Source organism: Rattus rattus, chromosome 18, assembly GCF_011064425.1.
Source record: "Rattus rattus isolate New Zealand chromosome 18, Rrattus_CSIRO_v1, whole genome shotgun sequence".
NCBI lineage: Eukaryota > Metazoa > Chordata > Mammalia > Rodentia > Muridae > Rattus > Rattus rattus.
In genome coordinates this window covers 9,047,219-9,068,974 of record NC_046171.1, presented here as the reverse complement: position 1 = coordinate 9,068,974, position 21,756 = coordinate 9,047,219, and the positions used below count along the sequence as shown (strand labels likewise).

The following is a 21,756-nucleotide window of genomic DNA, read 5'->3' as shown; positions in this document are numbered from 1 at the left end:
TTTACCCACGTGTTTTCTATGACTGTTTGCTGGTCTGACAGGGTAGAGGTACATTTTTTTTTTTTTTTTTTAGGTAGACTACATTTCCAAATTGGAGAGGACAAAGGCCTCTGGTGTGGCTTCCTGCTTCAGCACTCCAGTCAGGAGGAACTCAGGAGAGAGGAGGGGTAGCCCCAGGCGAGATGCAATAGCACATCGAGGTAGGTCTTCAGTGCACGTTATGACAACTCTGTGAAGCTGTGAGGAGAGCAAAGACAGGAAGGAGGAACCTTGAAACAGATGCAGGACCCATTAAGCAGTCTCAGAACACACACACACACACACACACACACACACACACACACACACACACACACACACACACGGAGAGTCAATCAAACAGCTCTACCAACCTTCCCCTTTCCTTGAAAAAGGTTTCATATAACTAACCCAAGCTGGCCTGAAATTTACTATGTAGTTCAGGATGATCCTGAACTTCTGATCCTCTTGTCTCCACCCGCAGAGTGCTGGGATCACAGGTTTGTGTTCTGTGCTTAGGTATCAAGCCCAGAGTTTTACAGATGCTAGGAAGCTGCCAACCATTCCCAGCCCCCACTGCAGCTTTCTATAATAATTTGCATGAGACACAGAATCTAGTGGGATAAGATAAAAAGTAATACAAACAAGGGAACACAGAAAAATTCTGACTGAGGGATACTCTCAGGGACAGCTGGCCTCCTCCCTGCTGGGAAGTCAATTCCTACAAAGGCAGGGGGTGGAGTGGGGACAAGGGGCAGTATACAGTAAGAGAATCAGAAATACAATAAATACATGGGCTTTATATGAACTTCAGCTTTTCGTTTTTAAGAAATGGAGGTTTGGGACTGGAGAGATGGCTCAGTGGTTAAGAGCACTGTCAGCTCTTCCAGAGGTCCTGAGTTCAATTCCCAGCAACCACATGTTGGCTCACAACCATCTGTAATGGGATCTGCTGCCCTCTTCTGGTGTGTCTGAAGATAGCTACAGTGTACTCACATATACGAAATAAATAATCTTAAAAAAACAACAAGAAGGGGTTGGGGATTTAGCTCAGTGGTAGAGCGCTTGCCTGGCAAGCGCAAGGCCCTGGGTTTGGTCCCCAGCTCCGAAAAAACAAAACAAAACAAAACAAAACAAAAAAAAAACAAACAAAAATTTAGCCCTCTCAAAAAACAAAATAAAAACTAAAGAAAAAATAGTTCACCTATATTTAGGTTAAGACAGAGATTCTTTTTTTGTTTGTTTGTTTGTTTGTTTTTTAAAGACTTATTTATATGTAAGTACACTGTAGCTATCTTCAGACACACCAGTAGAGGGCATCAGATTTCATTACAGATGGTTGTGAGCCAACATGTGGTTGCTGGGATTTAAACTCAGGACCTCTGGGGAGCAGTCAGTGGTCTTAACCACTGAGCCATCTCTCCAGCCCAAGACAGAGATTCTTAACCTGTGGGTCACAACCCCTTTTTTTTTTTTCTTTTTTTTTTCCGGGGCTGGGGACCGAACCCAGGGCCTTGCGCTTCCTAGGCAAGCGCTCTATCACAGAGCCAAATCCCCATCCCCAACCCCAACCTGTGGGTTACAACCCCTTTAGGGGAGACAAACAACCCTTTTACAAGAATCGCCTAAGACCATTGAAAAATACAAAGATTTACACAACAGTTTATAATAGCAGCAAAACTACAGTTATAAAAGTGGCAACAAAAATAATTTTATGGTTTGTATCTTATCCTGCTAGATTCTGTGTCTCATGCAAATAATTATAAAAGCTGCAGAGGGGGCTGGGAATGGAGCTGGGTTGACAGCCTGCTTCCTAGCATCTGTAAAACTCTGGGCTTGATACCTAAGCACCTGTCATCACAACATAAGGACTGCATTAAAGGGGTGCCCGACTATAGAATTTAAAAAGAAAGAACAGAAAGGTAACATAACTGAAACTATTAACTATGGGTACAAAGCAAAATATATGTGTTTTTCACTGGAGTTTGATTCCTAGTACCTACATGGCAGCTCACAACAAGTTGTAACTCCAGTCTCAGGGGATCCAATACCCCCCATTCTCTTCTGACTTTTAACAGCACCAAGTGCACAAACAGTGCAGACATCCATTCAGGCAAAGCATCCACACAGGTCAAATAAATGAGTCTTTGTCTTTGTTTTCTTTTCTTTTGAGACATCGTCCTATGTAGTCCTGGCTGCATATATAGACCAGGATGACCTCAAATTCAAAGATCTTCCTGCCACTGCTTCCTGAGTACTGGTATCACCACTACGGCCAGCTCAATAAATAAATCTTAATAAATCAATTACTTAAATAAATATGAGGTAACTATTATTGGAATAGAGTGAAAAAACGAATCTGTAAAGTATCAACACACATAAAAATTTATGTATGTGTGGTGTGTGTGGTTTGTGTGTGTGTGTGTGTGTGTGTGTGTGTGTGTGTGTGTGTGTGTGAGACAAAGGCAGGTGCCCATGAAAGCCAAGCCAAAAGGGGATTTTGATTTCTCCAGCACCTCTTCTGTGTGTAAGTAGATTAAAAAATGTTGGGGTGAGGGTGGGTAAGAGAGTCATATGCAGTCCTGGCTGGTTTACATTGAGCATACACCTAGAACTTTTCTTCCTCATGCTATACATGTGGCACCACATGTGGCTTGAACTTTAAAACAACAGAGCCTTTGAAAAGGGTTAAACTTGGGGGTTGGGGATTTAGCTCAGTGGTAGAGCGCTTGCCTAGCAAGCGCAGGGCCCTGAAGCGCAAGGCCCTGGGGTTCCGTCCCCAGCTCCGAAAAAAAGAAAAAAAAAAAGAAAAGAAAAGAAAAGGGTTAAACTTTAAAACAACAGAGTCCTTTGACACCAGGATCTTTTCCTTTCTTCCCTCATTCTTGTTACTCTTTCCCTCCATCATTCCTCCAACCCTTTCTCATCCCCACTTCCTTTCCAGCTGTTCTCCCCACCCCCCACCCCCACCCGCTCCGGCTCATCATACCTTGTAGGAATGGGGCATGCTGGGCAAGACAGTGCCTCCACAGCAGCTGATGATCTCTCCCATCTGAGGTGGAGGTGGCTGCACTCCAGGGGTCACATGAATCTCATAGTCCTAAGAAAGGAACGGTGGAGACAGATGCCTGCAGTGACAGGCCAAAAGCCACTGGGAACCTGCTTAGGGGTACAGGGGATAGGACTGCAGTGGTGAGAAGACAGCCTCTCACCTCCAGTAGTCTTCGTTCCCGAGCCCGGCTCAGGGAATCCCGAAGGCTGAAGCTAAAATTCTTCTCTTGTTCAGGATCAGTCACCAAGTAGTCATCAGGCGGCAAGAAGCAACCAGCCTTTCGAGACTAAGAGGAAGAACAGGCAGAACTGTTTTTTATCTGAGGAGAACTTACTGTGTCTTGTTTGTCCTTCCCATTCCTCAGGACTGACCCCAAGACTTCAAGCATGCAGGGCAAGTGCTCTACCACTGAGTCATCCCAGCCCTTATGGTATTTCCTCAAAGCAGCCCACTGCCTCACTAACACAATTCTACATCTCCTCCCTCCCACTCCTTCTTTGGAGGCTAAACGAGCAGTCCTTTCCAGCCACTCATCATCTCCTGGCTTACCTGATAGAGCCAGTTCAGGGACAGGATGGGAATTCCCTTCCCCACGGCACACAAGAACTTGACTGTCCTGCGGATTCGATCAGTAACCAAGTGGGATGCCTCATTTACTGAGCTGGCCAGACTGCCTCCCAGAGCCAGCACTGCACGCTCTCCACGAGAATCCACCACTCCTGTGAACAGTACCTGGGGCAGGGGGTGGGGTGCAAAGATGGTCACAGCAATCCATACTAGCAGCATAGCGCCCATCCGCCAATCCTTGGCCCTTGTTTCCTACCTTGGGGGCTGCTGCTTCCTGGTTAGGCTTAGTTCGCCGGCTTCGAGTTGGGTTTCCCTGGGTTTCCCCCTCTGCAGGGTCCCTCTTTCTCTTGCCTGGTGTTGGAATTGCTGTCTCCTGAGGCTGAAAAACATCTCAGTGGGCATCTCTGAGCCCTGTAGCCCTTGCTCCTAGCTAGGGAGACCCCAGCTCTCCTCTTACCTCTTCTTTCACTTGTATTTCTCCAGGATCTTCTTCCTTGACAACTACAGTTTTCTGGGTGACTTGTCTTCGGGGACGTTTTTGATGGGGTGAATCTGTGGTAATGGAAGGCTTCTTTTGGATTCCAGAAGTCGTAGGAATGGGCTTCATTATGCATCGAGGGAATGGCAGACTCATCAGGAGTGGTTGTAATGAACTCACCTGCTTCTGATGATCCTGAGCTTTGGCTGGCTGAAGACTGTTCAGGTTCAGCGGGGGTAGAATAAGACTTAGGACCAACAGGAGCTGTGCGGGAGCTCTGCTTCCCAGTAGCCCTTCGCCTCCTTTGGTGACTGGTTTGTGGAACTGGCTCCAGGGTAAGAGGCTGGGCTATGGGGACAGGAGGCTTGAGTTCAGGGGTAGTGGAAACTGGGGAAGCACTTAGGGGTGAAGACTGTAGTGTTAAGCTCTGACCTGTCACCTTAGAGGTAACAAGGTGGTCTGTAGAGGTGGGAGGCTCAAAATCAGGTGCCACTGGCCCAACTGATTCCAAACCTTCAGTGGAGGGTTTATGTGTCCTTCCCCGAGTGACCAGAGCTGTGGGCTTGGGGGTAGGCTGTTTTTTAGAAGTGGAAGGCTGGAGTGCAGGGGTTGTGGAAACACTTGCTTCAGGAGTCCTGACAGACCTACGTGTCCTGCCCTGAGATGAGGGCTCAGGGGTATTAGACTGTTCTGAGGAAGTGGATGGATGGAATTCAGGGCCAGTTTGGACAACTGGTTCTGGGGTCCTGATAGACTTATTTGATCTACCCCGAGAGGCCCGAGATGTAAGGTTAGGGGCGACAGGCTGTTCTGCAGAGGTAAGAGGCTGCAGTTCAGGACCAGTGGGGACAATTGGTTCTGGGGTCTTGATAGAAGGCTTACTTGGTCTACCCCGAGTGGCCCTGGTTTTAGGGATAACAGGCTGTTCTATGGAGGTGAAAGATTCAGAGCCAGTGGGGACAACTGATTCTGGGGTCCTGACAGAAGACTTAGGTGGCCTGCCCCGAGTGGTCCGAGATGTGGATTTAGGTACAACAGGTTGTTCTGTGGAGGTGGGAGGTTGGAGGTCAGAGCCAGTGGAAATAAGTGGTTGTGGGGTCTTGACAGAAGACCTACTTTGCCTACCCCGAGGATTGAGGTTTGAGGTGACAGATTGTTCTGCGGAGGTGAGAGGCTGGGCTTCGGGACCTGTGAGAACTGGTTCAGGCATATTAACAGAGGTACTATGTGCCCTGCCCTCAGTGACCTGAGAAGTGAGGTTTGGAATGCCAGGCTGTTCTGTGGAGGTGGAAGGCTGGAGCTCAGGGCCTGTAGGGACAATCAGTTCTGGGGTCCTGGTAGAGGACCTATTTGCCCTGCCCCGAGTGGGGCGAGATGTTGGCCTAGAAGCAGCAGGCTGGTTTGTGGGGCAGGTAGTATAAGGCTTAAGGGCAGCAGAGGAATGTGGGGAGGGGGTCATCCTGGAGGACCGCCGTGGCCTGACATTAGGCTTTGTGTGAAGAGTCTCAGGAAGGGCTAGCTCAGAAGAAGAAGTGGGAAACAGAGGCTGAGGTGTAGATTGCTTTTGGCTCTGAGAGGTGAGGAGACTCTGAGGTGAAGCTGAAGCTTCAGGCACTGGAGAAAACAGGCGATGGTCTGAGGGCTCTGGGTCATCCTGAGGAGGAGAAGGAAAAGCAACTGACAAAAGGCACTAGGAGAGGCAGGCAAGAATCTTGAGTTTTTTCAGTATTTCTGAGGAAGTCATAGCTCATGTAACTCCACCGTCCTCCACTGATTCTTCTACCTTCACTTCCAAGTGCTGGGACCAAAGGCTGTTCACGTGTCAGGTTTGAGTCTACTTATGGTCACAGCACTCACTGGCATGTCTCTTTCTGTAACTTTTCTTAGGCTAGGAACTCCTTGGGGAAGGAAGCAATCTTATGGATACCATAAGGGCTTCCTAACCCTAACACTCCAGTGCAGTGCTGTGCACTGGTGAGTATGACAACTAAGACATGCCTGGGGCAAAGACGGACAAAACACAGAGACCTCTGGGTCAAAAAAGGGAACTATGGGTGGCAGGACCCAGGAATGGAAGCCAACTAATGAGTGATGAATAAGAAAACTGGGATCAGGGAGACAGGTCAGTAGGCAAGGCAAGCACCAAGACCTGAATTTCATCTCTAGAACCCAAAGTATAGTGGCATATGCTCAGAATCCCAATGCTAGGGAGGAGACAGGAGGATTCCTGGAACTTGCTGGCAGGCAGTCTAGTCTACTTTAGCATATTCTAAGCCAGTTTGAGAGATCCTGACCATCACCCTTCTAAAAGGCTGGGTAGTCCCTGAACAACAACACAAAGCTGTCACTTGGCTCCCTCACGCACCTCCCCCAAAACACACCCTCACACACATGCACACATGGACATGTAGTGAACTGGCTGCCGGGGAAGTAGGGCACAAGAGAGCAGCTCACCCCGGAAGCCTTTCCATCTGGCGTCATCTGGCAACTTAGGTGGCCTGGTCAGAGAGTAAAGCAAAAGTGGCTGAGCGCTGTGCAGCTGTAGCTCAGACCCTGACTGCCACGAGGACTACATCCCACTTGGCTGCCCCTGCCTCACACTTATCTCTCCGCTGCCTCCTGGGGCTCAAAGGGTCTCCCTTTCCTCCATCTCCTGGGCTCCCAGAGATTATTGGGGCTGATGCAAGACCCTCAAGATCCTTCACCCCAGCAGGCTTTGGTGTTAGACTGGCAGTTTGCCCTCTCTGTTCATGGCTCCCTTCCTCTGTCTCCCCTCTATCTGGGCTCACTTCTAAACTCCCATTCTCTCTCTGGTTCTGCTTTCTCTCTCTCTTCTGTGAGTCTTTGGACATCTCCATTTCTACCTCCAAACTCTCCCTCTTCTCTTCAGGGTCCTCGCCAGCCTCTTTTCTGACTGTCTTTAGCTAAAACCTTCTTTGACTCTGTCCTCTGTCCCCTGAGTTAGTTCTTTCCCTATCACATCTTCTCTCTCACTGTTTGCTCTTCTTCCCGATTTCCCTCTCCAATGGCTCTCTCTCAGGGGTCACCCTTTCTGCCATTTCCTTTGGTATACCCATGGCTTTCTCCACAGTCTGCATCTCTCTGTCATCAATTCTCAACAGCTCTGTGTGATCTAGGCTGGTAGGGACCGGATGTTGGTGTCCTGGTGGTTCCCCAGGTAGAGATGGTTGAGATCCATGAGCTTCATGGGTGTCAATGGGCTCAGAGGTCTCTGTCTGTTCTCTCAGACAGAACGGCTGTGTAGCCAAGACTTCCCAAGGCACATCCAAGGTATCTGCACCTAAACAAGGATCAGAAAAAGGAGGTAAGTACACGGGTAAACAAAATCACTAAGGCTGAGAACTAGGGCAGACTCACAAACAGCTAAATGGGTTACAAAAGGAAATCTGGGAGTAGGGTGGTGGCTGTAATGCTGCTGCTATTCAGAAGATTATAACCTCATACACAGGCTCCCTCAGGAGGCTCATTTGAAAAACAAGGATTGGGGATGTGCTTTAGGAAAACACTCATCTTAGGAGAATACTCATTTGTCACAGGTAAAACCCTGGGTTCAAACTCTAAGGAGAATGTAGAGGGAAAACCAATTTGAGTCTTTGGGCCAACCCAAATCTCCTGAACTAGAATCAGGATAATCTAGGCAATCTCATTTTTATTTATTTTTTTAACATGTATTTTAAAATTTTCTATCCATACGTATATCATGTGTGGGGGTACACAGAGAGCGATGAATCTCCAGGAGTGGAGTCACCAGTGGTTGCCAGCTGCCTGACATGGGTGCTGAATTCTTGTCCTCTAGAACAACAATGGCCACTCTTAACCATTGAGCCATGCCCATGTTGTTGGATTTTGTTGTTGTTGTTTCTGAGACAAGTTCTCATTTAGTCAAGGCCTCAAACTTTCTATGCAGTCCAGGATGGCCCTGAGCTCCTGCCTCTGTCTCCCAAGTTCTGGGAGACAGTGTGTGTCCCCATGTCTGGTATAAGTTTCTTTTCCTGATGAAATGGAGAACATCAGTAAAATAGGGAAAGAATATGAAAGGCAGGGCTGGGAATACAGCTCAGTTGGGAGAGCTCATCCAGCATTCATGACGTCCTAGTCCATCCCTAGCTGGATGGCACACACCTATAATCCTGGCACTTGGAAGATCAGCATAGGTAAATCTAACAAGACAGCATATGAAGGATGTGGAGGGAAAAATAAGAAAGGATGCAAGGCTGGGGGTCCAGAGACTTCCGTGTACCTGGAGTCGGGAGGCTGAGATGGGAAGGTCCAGGCTCTTGGGGAAGACATGGGAAGACTTGGGTAGGCTCATCTTCCAAACTCTGGACAGCTGTAGAAGAAAAGGTGGGCACATCGCAGCTGTCCCAGAATGCCAGGGTCCCATCCCCTACTTGGCCACATCGCCTTTCAAGGACCACTGGTCTGATCACCCAGCTCTCCCTGGCACTCCCATCCAAAGCACACAATGTCCTCACCTCCTGGGTGCTGGCTCTCCCCTTCCACAAAGCACTGGGTGGCTGAAAGGCACAGATCCTCAGGTTCTGGTGGGAAGAGATGAGAGACAAATAAAAATCAACTCATCCCGAAGACTCCTGCAGTTCTCTCCTAAGCCTTATTTAAGGGTCAAACACAGAGCAGAGGGCAACACTTACCATCACAGCACTCTTTGGCATGCTTGGTCCCGCCCACATGTGCTTCTCTTTCCCTTCCTGTGGGGGTCTGGGCTCCCTCTCTCTGTGGCAGGGTGGGATCCCCTGAAGTATCTGTGCGTACCACCACCTGTTCCACAGGTGCTGCAGGTGACCTGCTCTGAGCCCCGACCTCAAGAGCACTTTTCTGTTCAGAAACAGCTGCAGCACACTCTGTCCCAGCATCTTCTGCTACTGGCTGCTGGCTCATTCTTATGTCTGCCACTGGTGAGGATGAGCCTTCCTGCACAGCTGTTTCCCGGGCTTCCTCAGGAGGCTGGGCTCCCTCTAGAGGCACCTGGTGTTTCTCCCCCAGGGTAACAGATGGCCCTGGGACTTCCTCCTCCACTTGTGCTCTGTTCTTGTCTACCAGAGCAGAGGAGGCCTGATTTCCCTCTAGATGGCTGCCAAGGGAGCTCATATCTACATCATTGGGCCTACAGGGAGGCTGGCTCTCTGGCTGTGTGACAGTAAGAGTCTCATCTACATCCATGGGGCTGTCAGGGACAATCTCTCTCTTTCCTCCTGAGGATCCCTCCTCCACGTCAGTGTCACTGTCTCTCCCAGAGGCACTCTGGCTTCGTTCTACAAGGACCTGTGGTTGGGACTTGACCTCCTCTGTGCCTGGCTCTCCACTCCACAAAGCAATTCCTCTCTCCTTCAGACGGGCCAAGGTGAGTGCTGCCGAGACCTCCTCCTCCTCACCCCTCTCCTCCTCGTCTGTATCACTGTTGATCACCATGGCTGTGTGGCTTCTCTCTGGAGGGACAGCCAGTGCAGTCTTGTCCTCCTCCACATCTGTGTCACTACCAGTTGGGCTGTCCTGCAGATGTGCCACACCACGTGCTCCTGGATCCCCTATACCAACCCCAAGCAGTACTTGGTTCTTCTTCACAGGGACCCTCTCTTCTTCTACATCCGTATCACTATCCCCAGAACCAGAAGGCTGACGTTCTTCATCCGCTTCTGTGTCACTGTCTTCCCCAAGAGTGGGGCTCCCCTCCAGAACTGACCCAACCGGAACCCCTGCACTGCCTGCCTCCTCCTTGATCTTTGTGTCCTTGAACTTGTCCTTGGTAGTTTGAGCCTGTGTGCCAGTTGTCACTCCATTCACTTCAGGCTGCTCAGGCTCCCCTGCGGCACCATTGTTGTCAGCTAAAGAAGACTCCTCTACTCCTGGTTGCTGACCTTGTGATTCATCTGTGTCACTTCCCAAACCAAAGGGTGAAGATGGCCCAGGGACACTTGGGCCCGGAGAAGAGCCCTCTTCATCACTGCAAAGAAAAAGGATCTATACAGTGTGTTTCCTGGCTAGAGACACCCGCTCAGCTGTGAGGACCGTAAAGCAGGCACTGCTGGTAGCTGTTTTCTCCTCCCCACTAAGTACATCAGCAGTACTCATCATGGTTTAACTCAGCTGAGGAAATAATTATGAGGGCCCTCAGCTCCACCTTTCAAGGTAATCATCTGCCAGGCAGTGGTGGCCCATGCCTTTAATCCCAGCACTTGGGAGGTAGAGGCAGGTGGATCTCTGAGTTGAAGCCCAGTTTCTAGGATAGCCAGGGCTACAAAGAGAAACCCTGTCTTAAAAAAATAAATAAAAATAAAAATAAAAAAATAAAATAAAACCCCCCAAGACAAAACAAAACAGAAAAGCAACCATCTCTTCAAGATTGACTCCTTGTTCAAAGCAGGTGTGGCAGCTTAACCCTGCAATCTCAATACAGAGTCTGAACCTAGAGGATTACCACGAGTCTGAGACCAGCCTGGGCCACAGAGACTCTGTCTGAAAAATACAAAAACAAAAACAAATGATTCAGGTATCTGGACTTTGGTACCCACCTTTCCGGAACTACTGTTGCTGAAGGGGATGCTGTATTCCTTGATCCATTTGCCATAGACCTTCCAGAAGGAAAATCTGGCAAGAACAAGAAAGAATAAATTGAGTTTATATCAATATCCCTGTCTTTTCACACATATACCCAAGGCACAAACTTACCCCCTTCTTCCTCTGAATCCTCAGCCAACAAAACTCTGGAATTCTGGGATCTTCCCCGTATTCTGGGGGTCTTCTCTATAGTTAGAAGACTCCGAGGGACCAAGGGTGGTGGGACATTCAGGCGATGGTACTGGCAGGGAAAGTCTGCAAACAGAATTAATTCCTGGTCCCTCAGACGATGGCTCACTCCAGGAGCTAGGACCCTAGGAGGCTTTACGATTTGAGTGCCATTGAGGCTCCCACAATCCTGAAGGATAGGGGCTTTGTTCCAAGCTGAGATTTCAATCACTGCGTGCTGTTTGGAGATGGATGGAAAAGGCAGGGCCACAGAGCAGTCAGGGCTTCGACCAACTACATTCTTGCCAAGGTAGAGTGGGAAATCTGAGGATCAGAGAAAAGATATGAGTGTAAGGCCAGAGTCCTGCCCTGAAGATGTTCTGGTTAGATACGCTAACCATTAACAACCAACAACAAACCCTGAGGCAGGGCACGCCAGCACAGAAAAGCATTATAATGTACCACTCATCAGCAATGTTCTATCTACTCACATTATTTTTGTTTTTTCCCAACTGCTCAACTGTGAAAACAGAGCGTCCTCACACATGCTAGCTAAGCAGTCTCCCTCTGAGCCATGGCTATAGCTCTTGTTTTGTTTTTTGATTTAGGGTCTTCCATGTAGCCTAGGTTATTTTCAAATTCACTATGTGGCCTAGGTTACCCTCAAATTCTCGAGTCACCTCCTGAATACAGGGATCAAGAGCAGTAAGCACTTTTAATCACTGAGCCATCTTTTTAGTCCCCATATTGCATTTTTTTTTTTTCCTTTTTTTCAGAGCTGGGGACCGAACCCAGGGCCTTGTGCTTGCTAGGCAAGCGCTCTACCACTGAGCTAAATCCCCAGCCCCCTCACATTGCATTTTTATTTGAAGCTCTTCATTTTCTCTTGACAAAAGAAAATCACTCCTAGAAAATCCAGGTCACCAGCCTTGAACAGTCAACTGAGGTGGCCTCTTTGGCATCCTTTGTAGTACAGTTATTCATATCCCCTTTGAAACCTTCTAACTTCTTCTAAGAAAGACCCACATTCATACTTTAGCTCCCAATATCCCCTGACCTCGTTCTGGTCCATGGGTACCACTGAAGAATCGCAGCCGCCCTATAGGCTCCACACTATACCCCAAGGATCCACTGGATATTTCTGTCTCTTCCTCTTCTTCAGCATCCCAGTCAATCACCTGGGTGTTTTCCATATCTATAAAGGAAACACATTATCATTGCTTCTGTCAGAGAAAAAAATAACTAGAGGTAAACCTGGGTAAATGTGGAAATGATCTCTCTCTCTCTCTCTCTCTCTCTCTCTCTCTCTCTCTCTCTCTGAGATTGGGCTTCTCTATGTAGCCCTGGTTGTCCTGGAACTCACTTTGTAGACCAGGCTGGCCTCAAACTCAGAGATCCCCTTGCCTTCGCCTCCCAAGTGCTGGGATTAAAGATGTACACAACCATGGGTGATGATTTTCCATCAGTCAGTCATGTAACAATATTGAGGGGTGGGAGAATATGTCAGTGAATAGAATGTTTGGCTAGCCTGTGTGAGACCACATGTTCAACACTTAGTACAACAGTGAGGAAAAAAAGTCTTTTTTAATAGATATATGTTGGCATCTATCTGTAGTCCCTGCATGTGAGATGATGAAGCAGGAAAATTAAGGACTGGGGACCTTACCAGGCAGGATGATGCACAGCTTTGATTATAGCAATGGAAAGGCAGAGGTAGGCAGATCTCTATTTGGTCTACATAGCCAGTTCCAGGCCAGCCAGAATCACAGTGAGACCCCCTCCAAAACAGAACAAATAATATATATGTACATATCTATACTTTTGGCCAGGACACAAAGTATACTATTATATGGAAGGGGATATTTTATGTGACTTGATTGCTTGTTTTTAGATACTACAGACTAAATCCATAGAATGTATGTCCTGGATAGACACACCCCATTCAGCTATGAGGACCTTGAAAGCAGGCACTGCTGGTAGCTGTTTTCTCATGACACACCAATACAAATGCTCTACCACAGAGCTATATCCCCAGCCCACAGATGGGTACAAAAAAAAAAAAAAGATACGCTGGATTGAGGTGGTGTATGCTCAAAGTATGGGAGCAGCTGAAGCAGTGTAATTTCTTGAGTCCAGGACTTCCGGCTTAGCATGGACAACACAGTAAGACCCCATTAAAAACAAAAATAAAAACAGCAAGGTGGTTCTCAGTGGTTAAGAGTACTGCTTGCTCTTCCAGAATACCTAGGTTCGGTTCTCAGAACCCACAGAGTGGCTCACAACAGTTCATAACTCAAATTCCAGGGTATCTGATACCCTCCTTGGAACCATGCACTCACCTGTGTGAGGGTATGGGTTTTGAGAAACAGTGGTATGTGAAATATACTGTTTCTGGGGCTGGAAAGATGGCTCAGCAGTTAAGAGCACTGACTGCTCTTCCAGAGGTCCTGAGTTCAAATCCCAGCAACCACATGGCTCACAAACATCTGTAATAGGATCTGATGGGACAGTGTATTCACTTTAGAAAATAAATAAAATAAATCTTTAGAAAATACTGTTTTCCTATCCTGTTTTTTTTTTTCTAACCTGACACACACAGAAGAAAACTAGTGAGGATCAAACTTAGAGTCTTACACATGTTCTAATTTGTAAAAGCCTTTTTACCACTCCCTAATTGATTTCACCATCCACTGTTGAGTACTGTGTTGTATCAGGCATAATAGCCAAATGAGACCAGGATGTAATACCTCCAAAAATTCATTTGCTCAGAATAACACAGCATGTAAATAGAAATAAAGAGTCACAAAGCCCCTATTTTATGCACTCTCATCAGCAAACCTCAGCTTGAAGGTCAAAGAAGTAGAGAAGCTAACATATAATAAGGCGCTTATATGTTAAACACTATTTTAACACATTAGGTTGACTGACTCATTTATTCTTGGGAAGAAGTACCCTGTAAGGGTAGGGCTGTTTTTTGTTTTTGGTTTTTTTTTTTTTTTTTGTTCTTTTTTTTTTTTTTCAGATGAGAAACGACAACATAAGATGGGTTAAGGAACCTTTCTAAATCACCCCTAATGTTTTCTCGTATCTGCTAAGTTAACAGAATTAAACTAGATCCTTGGCAAGACCCTTTATGTCTTCGACATCTCTCTCCGGATCAGTACCGGTGGAATTGAATCTAAATGCCCACCTCCTCTACTCTGGGATCCGTCTTATCTGCTCTACAGTTAATTATGCACACCTGGTACGGTTCAGGTATTTGGGCATACATCCTCAAAATGAATCCTGCTCTCACGGCAGCTACACCGCCGGAGTTACTGAAATTAGAGACAGAAATTCAAAATTGCATGGGTGGGTTTTACCTATAAAGATGTCACACATGGAGAGACCGCTGACAGGGAAAGTAGTGTGTACCCCAAGAAGTAAACTCCGTCCTGTCAACCCAGCCGACGCCTACGACCCTTCGCTCCAATTGAAGGGCAACCATCTTTGATGCTCACGCTGGAGTTTGTTCCCTCGTGGCCTAATGTTTCCGTGTCATCAAATGGGCCAGGGCGCCAGTCAAGGATCAGCATAAAAAAATCTAAAACCGCAACCCAAATTACCTCCGCCCAGTGACACCTAAGGCACGCCCCTCCCGCCCTCAGGAGGAATCAAAGATGGTAACCGGGGCGCGGGCGGCCGAACTCACCGACTGAATCCGCGCGCGCGCCACCAGTAACGGCCGCTACCCGAGTGGCGGGAGTGCGAATCCCGGAAGAGAGTCGGTTGGCTGATTGGCTCCTGGAACTGCCTTTTACTACTGAAAGCGCGCCGATTGATTCAAAGCCCAAGTAGAAAGCCCCGCCCCCGCCTCGCCCCCTCACAGCTTAAAAGTGTGGCTACGGGCGGGAAACAGGCTGAAGGAAACGCCGACAATCAAGGGGTGTGGCCTGAGAACCCTGCGCCGCGATTGGGTAGCGCTCTGGACCAACGGAATGCTTCCCGCGCAGATTTCCAAACGCCTACCAGAGAGTCTGGCGCCAGTTGCTGGCGGCGGCTAGAAGGGCCCTATCATAGAAGTCATTCCAAGGCCAGAGCGCCCTTCTCGGTCATCCCAGAAATGGCGCCAGCTGACTCAGGAGAAATGAGAGGTTGCGGGCTGCAGTCGTGGCTGGAGTCTGCAGATTGGAAAACAGCCCGTAGGCGTGGCACTTTAGAACTCTCCATTGCAGAGGGATTTTATTTCCTTTTGATTGGGATTGCTTACTTCTCTTTTCATCCACTTATATGTATGTATATATGAATGTATAAAATGACGGACATTTTGAGGGCATCTTCCTAAATGGAAGATCCTAAATAAAGCAAAACTGTTTTGCTAGAACCGCAAAACTGTCGTCATCTTTCAAAAGAGGAGAAAGGCATAATAAAATAATTTATTTCATTATAATAAAACATGAAAGTATTCCTGGAAGGTGGCTTGTATAGTTTAGAGTTCTCTCCCATTGGTTTTCTCAACATATCCACAATAAATCGCCAGACGTTTGAAGCTTTAAGTTGGATGGCTTACCCATGTTCCTACAGTAAATGGAACAAATTCAAGTAGCACAAAACACTCGCTTCCATTGTTAGCATAGCCAAAATTGAAATACCGTATTTTTAATGATAAAAGGGTACTAATGCAACTTAAAAATGTTCTTTTATTTAAAAGATGACTTGAGCTATATGTTGATTGCATGTCTTTGATTCATTTTCTTCTTTAAGCCAGAGAAGGGGGCTCACTATGTACCTCTGCTAGCCTAGAACTAACTTACAAGGTTAGCCTTGAACTCAAAGGGGTCCTCCTTCCTATCTGGGCCAACACACCTGGCCTACATGATTCTAGATACTGCTTACCAGACCCTTTCCTTTGTTTTGTTTTGTTTTTTTCTCTTTTTTAAAAGAGGCATTTATTTATGTGTATTAGTGGCTTGCTTGGATGTATTTTTGTGTACCACAAACCTGCAGAGTACAGAAGAGGATGTTGGGTCCCCTGGACCTGGAGTTATGGATGGTGGAGAGTTTCTATGTGGGCGATGGGAATTGAACCTGTTCTGAGAACAATAAATGCTCTTAATTGCTGAGCCATCTCTCTGGCCCCAAATATGTTTTGTGTCCAAGACAGGCTCTTGTTTTGTAGATCAGGTTAGCCTCCAAAGTACAAGTATCTCTCTGCCTCCACCTCTCTATTGTTTGGGAGGTTGGGCAGGCACAATCTAATTTTTCCTTTCTATTTGTTCACTTAGAGACTAAACCTAAAGCTGTGTCTCAGGTTGTCCAGGTAGTCTCTAGGTAGCCCAAGCTGACCTTGAACTTCTCTTGCCTTCTAGTCAGGATTCTGGGATTAACGGTGTGAACCACTCCTGCTCTTATTCTAATTAATCATTTTGTATCTCCTTAAAGGTTTGAGGATACTTAGTATTTTTTTAAAACCCTGGAAAGAAAAGCTTACGAGCTCTGACTTGGGCCCATTCAATTCCCATCTTCCCTCTCAGTTCCAGGACATTGCCACAGACTCACCTAATGAATAAAATCAACTAACTGGAAAACAAAAACAACAACAAAAAAACCCAACAAAACAAAACAAAACAAAGAAACAAACAAAAAAAGCCCTTGCAAGTATCTGAGATGGAGGCACTATATAAAGACTAGCATTCTCTTAGTCTGTCCACTCCAGTCTATACTGACAAGATGACCAGGATGTCTTCAGTGTCTAAAGGCCCGAATCTCCCAGAGATTTTACACACACCTCCATTCTTTTGGGACATCAGCTCCATGCAGATTCTCCATGATCCTTGCAATTTTGTTTCTCTTTTGAAAACCCCTGAGACACCTCCCATGGAAACAGAAGGGCAATTCTTTCATTCCTGTCTTGGGATCACAAAGAACTAGATACTGTGTATCAGGGAAGGAGCACACAGTTCTCAGGATTTTCCGCTGAGCTGTGCAGTCTGGCCTTCCCAGACCTTCTGCGGTGGGCAGCTGGCAGGGCGTGCCCAACCCACCTTCCAACTCAGGCACCTCAGATCTCATCTAATTACTATATTTTCCCAAACCTCTTTTCGTACAAAATCCTCTCTCAGGAATAGAGGCTAGGAATCGAGATGTCATTTTTCATGAAAAATAAAATAAAATCACACACACACACACACACACACACACACACACACACACACACACACACACACACACACACACACACACACACACACACACACACACACACACACACACACGCGATACCCCCTAATCCTCCCACAGTACCCACCCATCTTTAACTTCTTTTTGCAGCGTGGACAATAGAGAACTACAACTCCCAAAAAGGACTGCGCTCGCCACTGGCTCAGAGACCAATGGCCATCTGGCACGTGATCCGCTGGTCTAATCAGCGACTGGTTGGGTAGGCTTTGTCTGCGACTCGAGGCGCCCGCCCATCTCCCGCCCCCGGCCGCGCGAACGCGCGCCCCGCCCTGCGCGCCTTCCCTCCTGCGCTCGCCGGCCTCTTCTGCCTCTTAGAACCTTCCTGCGGTCGTGCTCGCATCTCTCTGCAGCAGCCTCCGGGGCTACGTTCCATCCTATCAGTCTGAGACCAGCCCAGAAGAAAAAAACCAAAAATCCTTAATTATCTTCTTTTGCTCGGTACCTACATTGGGACCATCAAAAAAAAAATTATTACAGTAAACCGTAGCCATGAGGGAAATCGTGCACATCCAGGCCGGACAGTGTGGCAACCAGATCGGTGCTAAGGTAAGAATTTTCTAATTTTAGATGAAATATGTAAGGATGAGATATCTGTGTTAATCGTGAGCAATGCTAACAGGGCGTTTGCATTCTCCGCTCGTCAGATTTGGCCCCTCAAAGTTTTGTACGTATAAATATAACCCATATTTGTAGCTAGCGTTCTAATATTGAGAAATGAGGAAATGTTTTTCTTGGCACATCTTCGGAAAGCTATTAAAAGACGCTTTTGAGTTCGGGGAAAAGGAGAGGCTGGGGGACTCTAAAGAGCTGGTATTAAAAGGGGTTTTCTAACGGTCCGAGGACAGGAGGGATGCGGAAACGATCCGAGACAAAGCCGAGGCGAGGTTTTCCCCTTGCGCCACCCCCACCCCGCCTGGAGGGCCCTGCTGGAACAGAATGGAGGGGGAAGGGGCGAGGTTTGGCGGGCAGCTGCAGAGATGCCCCGGTGCGCATTACCTCAACAAAGGCTTGGATACTCCATAGAACCCGCCCTCCCAAGGCTTTTTTTAGATTATGATTCTGTGTAGGGCACTACTTTTACTTTTCATTGCCCTTAAAAGAGGTCTTAGGGTGTGAGCGGACAGAAAGTGTGAGCTTTTCAAGTATGTGAGAGACTGTCGGGGAGATTAAGGAGAGAGAAAGAAGGAAGGGAATAAAGATCGGAGGCCATGGGGTTTTTAAAAATTTTCCCCCCGTTTGCGGGCAATTGCCCTGTAGCGGGGGAGGGGGAGGGAGGAAGTGCGGCCGCTACTTTGCAGCCGAAGGGTGGGACCCTCTGGGGGGCGGGGCTGGAGCCCCTGGCGCGCAGGGACAATGCGGCCCGGGCCCGCGGGGGCGCACTGGCCCCGCCCCTCGAGCTAGGCCCCGCCCGCACTGCTCCCGCCTTTGTGGTTTGCTGGAGGAGCGGCCCGCCACCGCAGTCACGTGGAGCGCGTAAGGGGTGGGCGACTGCAGTGGCCGCACCTTTCTCCCCCAACCCTCTTTTGTGCTGGCCAGGAAGGGCGGTGCCTGGCTTCAGGAACCAAACCTAGGTGCTGAGCCAAGTAGGTGGGCGCCAATCCGCTCATGTAGATGCTTACAGTCCCCGGCCCTTTGAACCGCCCATCATTCGTCCTATCCACTAAGGTTGTAACCTTCCGGGGCGTAGGCTCCTCGGTAGAGGGTTCCGCAAGCAGATAACGGAATTGCAGTGTCTGCACCACAGCTTCGTTTGAGCATGTCTGGAATCGAAATGAGGGGCGGGAGGCATCCCTTAGGACTTGAGCCATTGAGGCCTCGCTGCTCTCTTCCTTATGCAGTTCTGGGAGGTGATAAGCGATGAACACGGCATCGACCCCACCGGCACCTACCACGGAGACAGCGACTTGCAGCTGGACCGAATCTCTGTGTACTACAATGAAGCTACAGGTGAGGGAAGAAATCCCGATTCTTCTGCGTGCCCCCCTATTGAGACAGGGACCCCATTCATCACTGGCCGCCCTGGAACTCACATAGATCGGTCTACCTTCCAAGTGTTGGGTTTAAGGGCAGCATCACCACCCCGTTTTCCCACACTTGGGTATCTGTTACCCCTCTGTGAGACTCCCATTTTTCCCCCCTTACACACACACCTTATGGGGCTGAAGGTTAGCTCTACTGCCACCAGGTGGTAGTGCCTGGAATGACAACTTTAGTGATATGTGGCTGATTTCCCCACCCCAAATTTGAGCTATTTCATTGCTGATCGAACATCTTGAATACTTGTAGGTGGCAAGTATGTCCCTCGAGCTATCTTAGTGGATCTAGAACCCGGGACTATGGACTCCGTTCGCTCAGGTCCTTTTGGCCAGATCTTCAGACCGGACAACTTTGTTTTTGGTGAGTTATGTGGAACGGATTCCCATGTGTCCCCCAATGGGATTATTTCAAACGTTGAAAGATTAAGAAGTATTGTGTTTCTCTCCTATGTGATTAGGCTTTTTAAATTTTTTTCCCCTTATTACATTCCAGGTCAGTCTGGGGCAGGCAACAACTGGGCTAAGGGTCACTACACAGAGGGAGCTGAGCTAGTTGACTCTGTCTTGGATGTGGTGCGGAAGGAGGCGGAGAGCTGTGACTGCCTGCAAGGCTTTCAGCTGACCCACTCGCTGGGTGGAGGCACGGGCTCTGGCATGGGCACCCTGCTCATCAGCAAGATCCGAGAAGAATACCCTGACCGCATCATGAATACCTTCAGCGTGGTGCCCTCACCCAAAGTGTCTGACACCGTGGTTGAGCCCTACAACGCCACCCTGTCCGTCCACCAGTTGGTAGAGAACACAGATGAGACCTACTGCATTGATAACGAGGCCCTCTACGACATCTGCTTCCGTACCCTTAAGCTCACCACGCCAACCTACGGAGACCTGAACCATCTCGTCTCTGCCACCATGAGCGGTGTCACCACCTGCCTCCGTTTCCCGGGCCAGCTGAACGCCGACCTTCGGAAGCTGGCTGTCAACATGGTGCCCTTCCCGCGTCTCCACTTCTTCATGCCTGGCTTTGCCCCTCTCACCAGCCGTGGAAGCCAGCAGTACCGGGCCCTCACTGTGCCTGAACTCACCCAGCAGGTCTTCGACGCCAAGAACATGATGGCTGCCTGTGACCCACGCCATGGCCGGTACCTCACGGTTGCGGCTGTCTTCCGTGGACGGATGTCCATGAAGGAGGTAGATGAGCAAATGCTCAACGTGCAGAATAAGAATAGCAGCTACTTCGTGGAATGGATCCCCAACAACGTCAAGACAGCTGTCTGTGACATCCCACCACGCGGCCTCAAGATGGCAGTCACCTTCATCGGAAACAGCACGGCCATCCAGGAGCTCTTCAAGCGCATCTCTGAGCAGTTTACGGCAATGTTCCGTCGGAAGGCTTTCCTCCACTGGTACACGGGTGAGGGCATGGACGAGATGGAGTTCACCGAAGCTGAGAGCAACATGAATGACCTCGTCTCTGAGTATCAGCAGTACCAGGACGCCACCGCAGAAGAGGAAGAGGATTTCGGAGAGGAGGCAGAAGAAGAGGCCTAAGGCAGAAGCCCTGCATCACCTCAGGCTGCTTAGTTCCCTTAGCTTTTTTCCAACTGCCCTTTGTTTCTTTCTGCTGCCTCTGTCCTGTTTTTGTTTCGTTTTGTTTTCTCATTGGGGGGTAAACGGTGCCTGGCACGTGGCAGGCGCTCAATAAATATTTCTTTGTGGAATGTCTCCTTTCTCTTTCCGATCTGACAAACTTAAAGATTTCTGACATTCTGAGTGTTAACCCTGTGCTTCCTCCTGGTACCCATTTCTTTATTATGACTGTCCAGTTAATATTCTTCCAATATATTCTCCAGGAACCAGCATTCGGCTCCAGACCCTGGGTAGAACCCAGCCCAGTTCTAAGAACTCAGAGAGTAGCCACCATCTTAAAGCAAAGTAGTGGGTGGGGAAAAGGTGGGTAGAGGAGATGCTACTTAGGGGGTGGGATTTTCCAGTCAGGGCCATTTAGACACGGGAATCACTGAGACTTTCAGTCAACGGGGCTTCTTTTTTTCCCTGCTTCATCTCTCGGCCTCAGGAGAGGTATTAACAGTATTATCACCATTTATATCCTAGCTGTCCTGAGCCAAATCTGCCATTGGAGGTGTCTTCCCTGTGTTGGTTCTCCAAGGAACGTTGCATGGGGATTTGTGGGGGCAGGGCAGCAAGGCCTTGTTCTCTGAATGTCCAGAAACACTCTTAATTACCATTTCCACCTGGGTGCCTCACACACTCCCCAGAGGGGAGGTAACATCTCTGCCCCATTTCCCTCCTGTTCCTTGGCTTGGTCATTCCCTACCTTTCTATTTTGTGTTAAACTTGGCTTTTTTTTTTTTTTTCATATTGAAAAGATGACATTGCCCCGAGAGCCAAAAATAAATGGGAATTGGAAAAAAAAAAAAAGGTGTGAGGCTGCGTGCTCATTCAGGGGCAGGTAAAGTTGCTGGTGGAGACAAGGGTCCCAGGTTTGAATTGTACTGTTCCTGAGGTCATGTGGATGTCACAAAACTTATAAAACATTCTAAGCGAGCAGGCTATCCTAGAAGAACCAACCAAATCTTCGTTTTAAATTTCTGGTGGTG

At 48.3% G+C, this 21,756-nt stretch overlaps 2 protein-coding genes across 2 annotated transcripts; one reads left to right on the top strand and one right to left on the bottom strand.

Moving 5' to 3' along the window:
• Positions 1-71: 71 nt before the first annotated feature.
• Positions 72-14,505, bottom strand: Mdc1 (mediator of DNA damage checkpoint 1). Its single transcript, XM_032889078.1, has 16 exons — positions 14,243-14,505; positions 11,938-12,075; positions 10,824-11,204; positions 10,667-10,742; positions 8,789-10,098; positions 8,612-8,677; positions 8,377-8,466; positions 7,189-7,416; positions 6,570-6,613; positions 4,296-5,769; positions 4,095-4,189; positions 3,894-4,016; positions 3,620-3,802; positions 3,231-3,356; positions 3,008-3,118; positions 72-237 (listed from the first exon to the last, which is right to left on the bottom strand). Exons 1-16 carry the CDS (start codon positions 14,259-14,261, stop codon positions 79-81), a joined length of 4,623 nt encoding a protein of 1,540 aa, XP_032744969.1. The 5' UTR covers positions 14,262-14,505; the 3' UTR covers positions 72-78.
• Positions 14,506-17,375: 2,870 nt separating this feature from the next.
• Tubb (tubulin beta class I) lies at positions 17,376-20,860 on the top strand. Its single transcript, XM_032889077.1, has 4 exons — positions 17,376-17,645; positions 18,938-19,046; positions 19,386-19,496; positions 19,629-20,860. Exons 1-4 carry the CDS (start codon positions 17,589-17,591, stop codon positions 20,684-20,686), a joined length of 1,335 nt encoding a protein of 444 aa, XP_032744968.1. The 5' UTR covers positions 17,376-17,588; the 3' UTR covers positions 20,687-20,860.
• The last annotated feature ends 896 nt before the right edge of the window (positions 20,861-21,756 follow it).

Bases quoted from the DNA above. Each gene is read 5' to 3' on its own strand.
- Mdc1 (XM_032889078.1), bottom strand. The intron at 10,743-10,823 runs GTAAGTTTGTGC...TGTTCTTGCCAG, and splicing joins GGATTCAGAGGAAGAAGGGG to ATTTTCCTTCTGGAAGGTCT. The intron at 8,678-8,788 runs GTAAGTGTTGCC...TCTTCCCACCAG, and splicing joins TGCCAAAGAGTGCTGTGATG to AACCTGAGGATCTGTGCCTT.
- Tubb (XM_032889077.1), top strand. From the start codon at position 17,589: ATGAGGGAAATCGTGCACATCCAGGCCGGACAGTGTGGCAACCAGATC. The intron at 17,646-18,937 runs GTAAGAATTTTC...TTCCTTATGCAG, and splicing joins GCAACCAGATCGGTGCTAAG to TTCTGGGAGGTGATAAGCGA. The intron at 19,497-19,628 runs GTGAGTTATGTG...ATTACATTCCAG, and splicing joins ACCGGACAACTTTGTTTTTG to GTCAGTCTGGGGCAGGCAAC.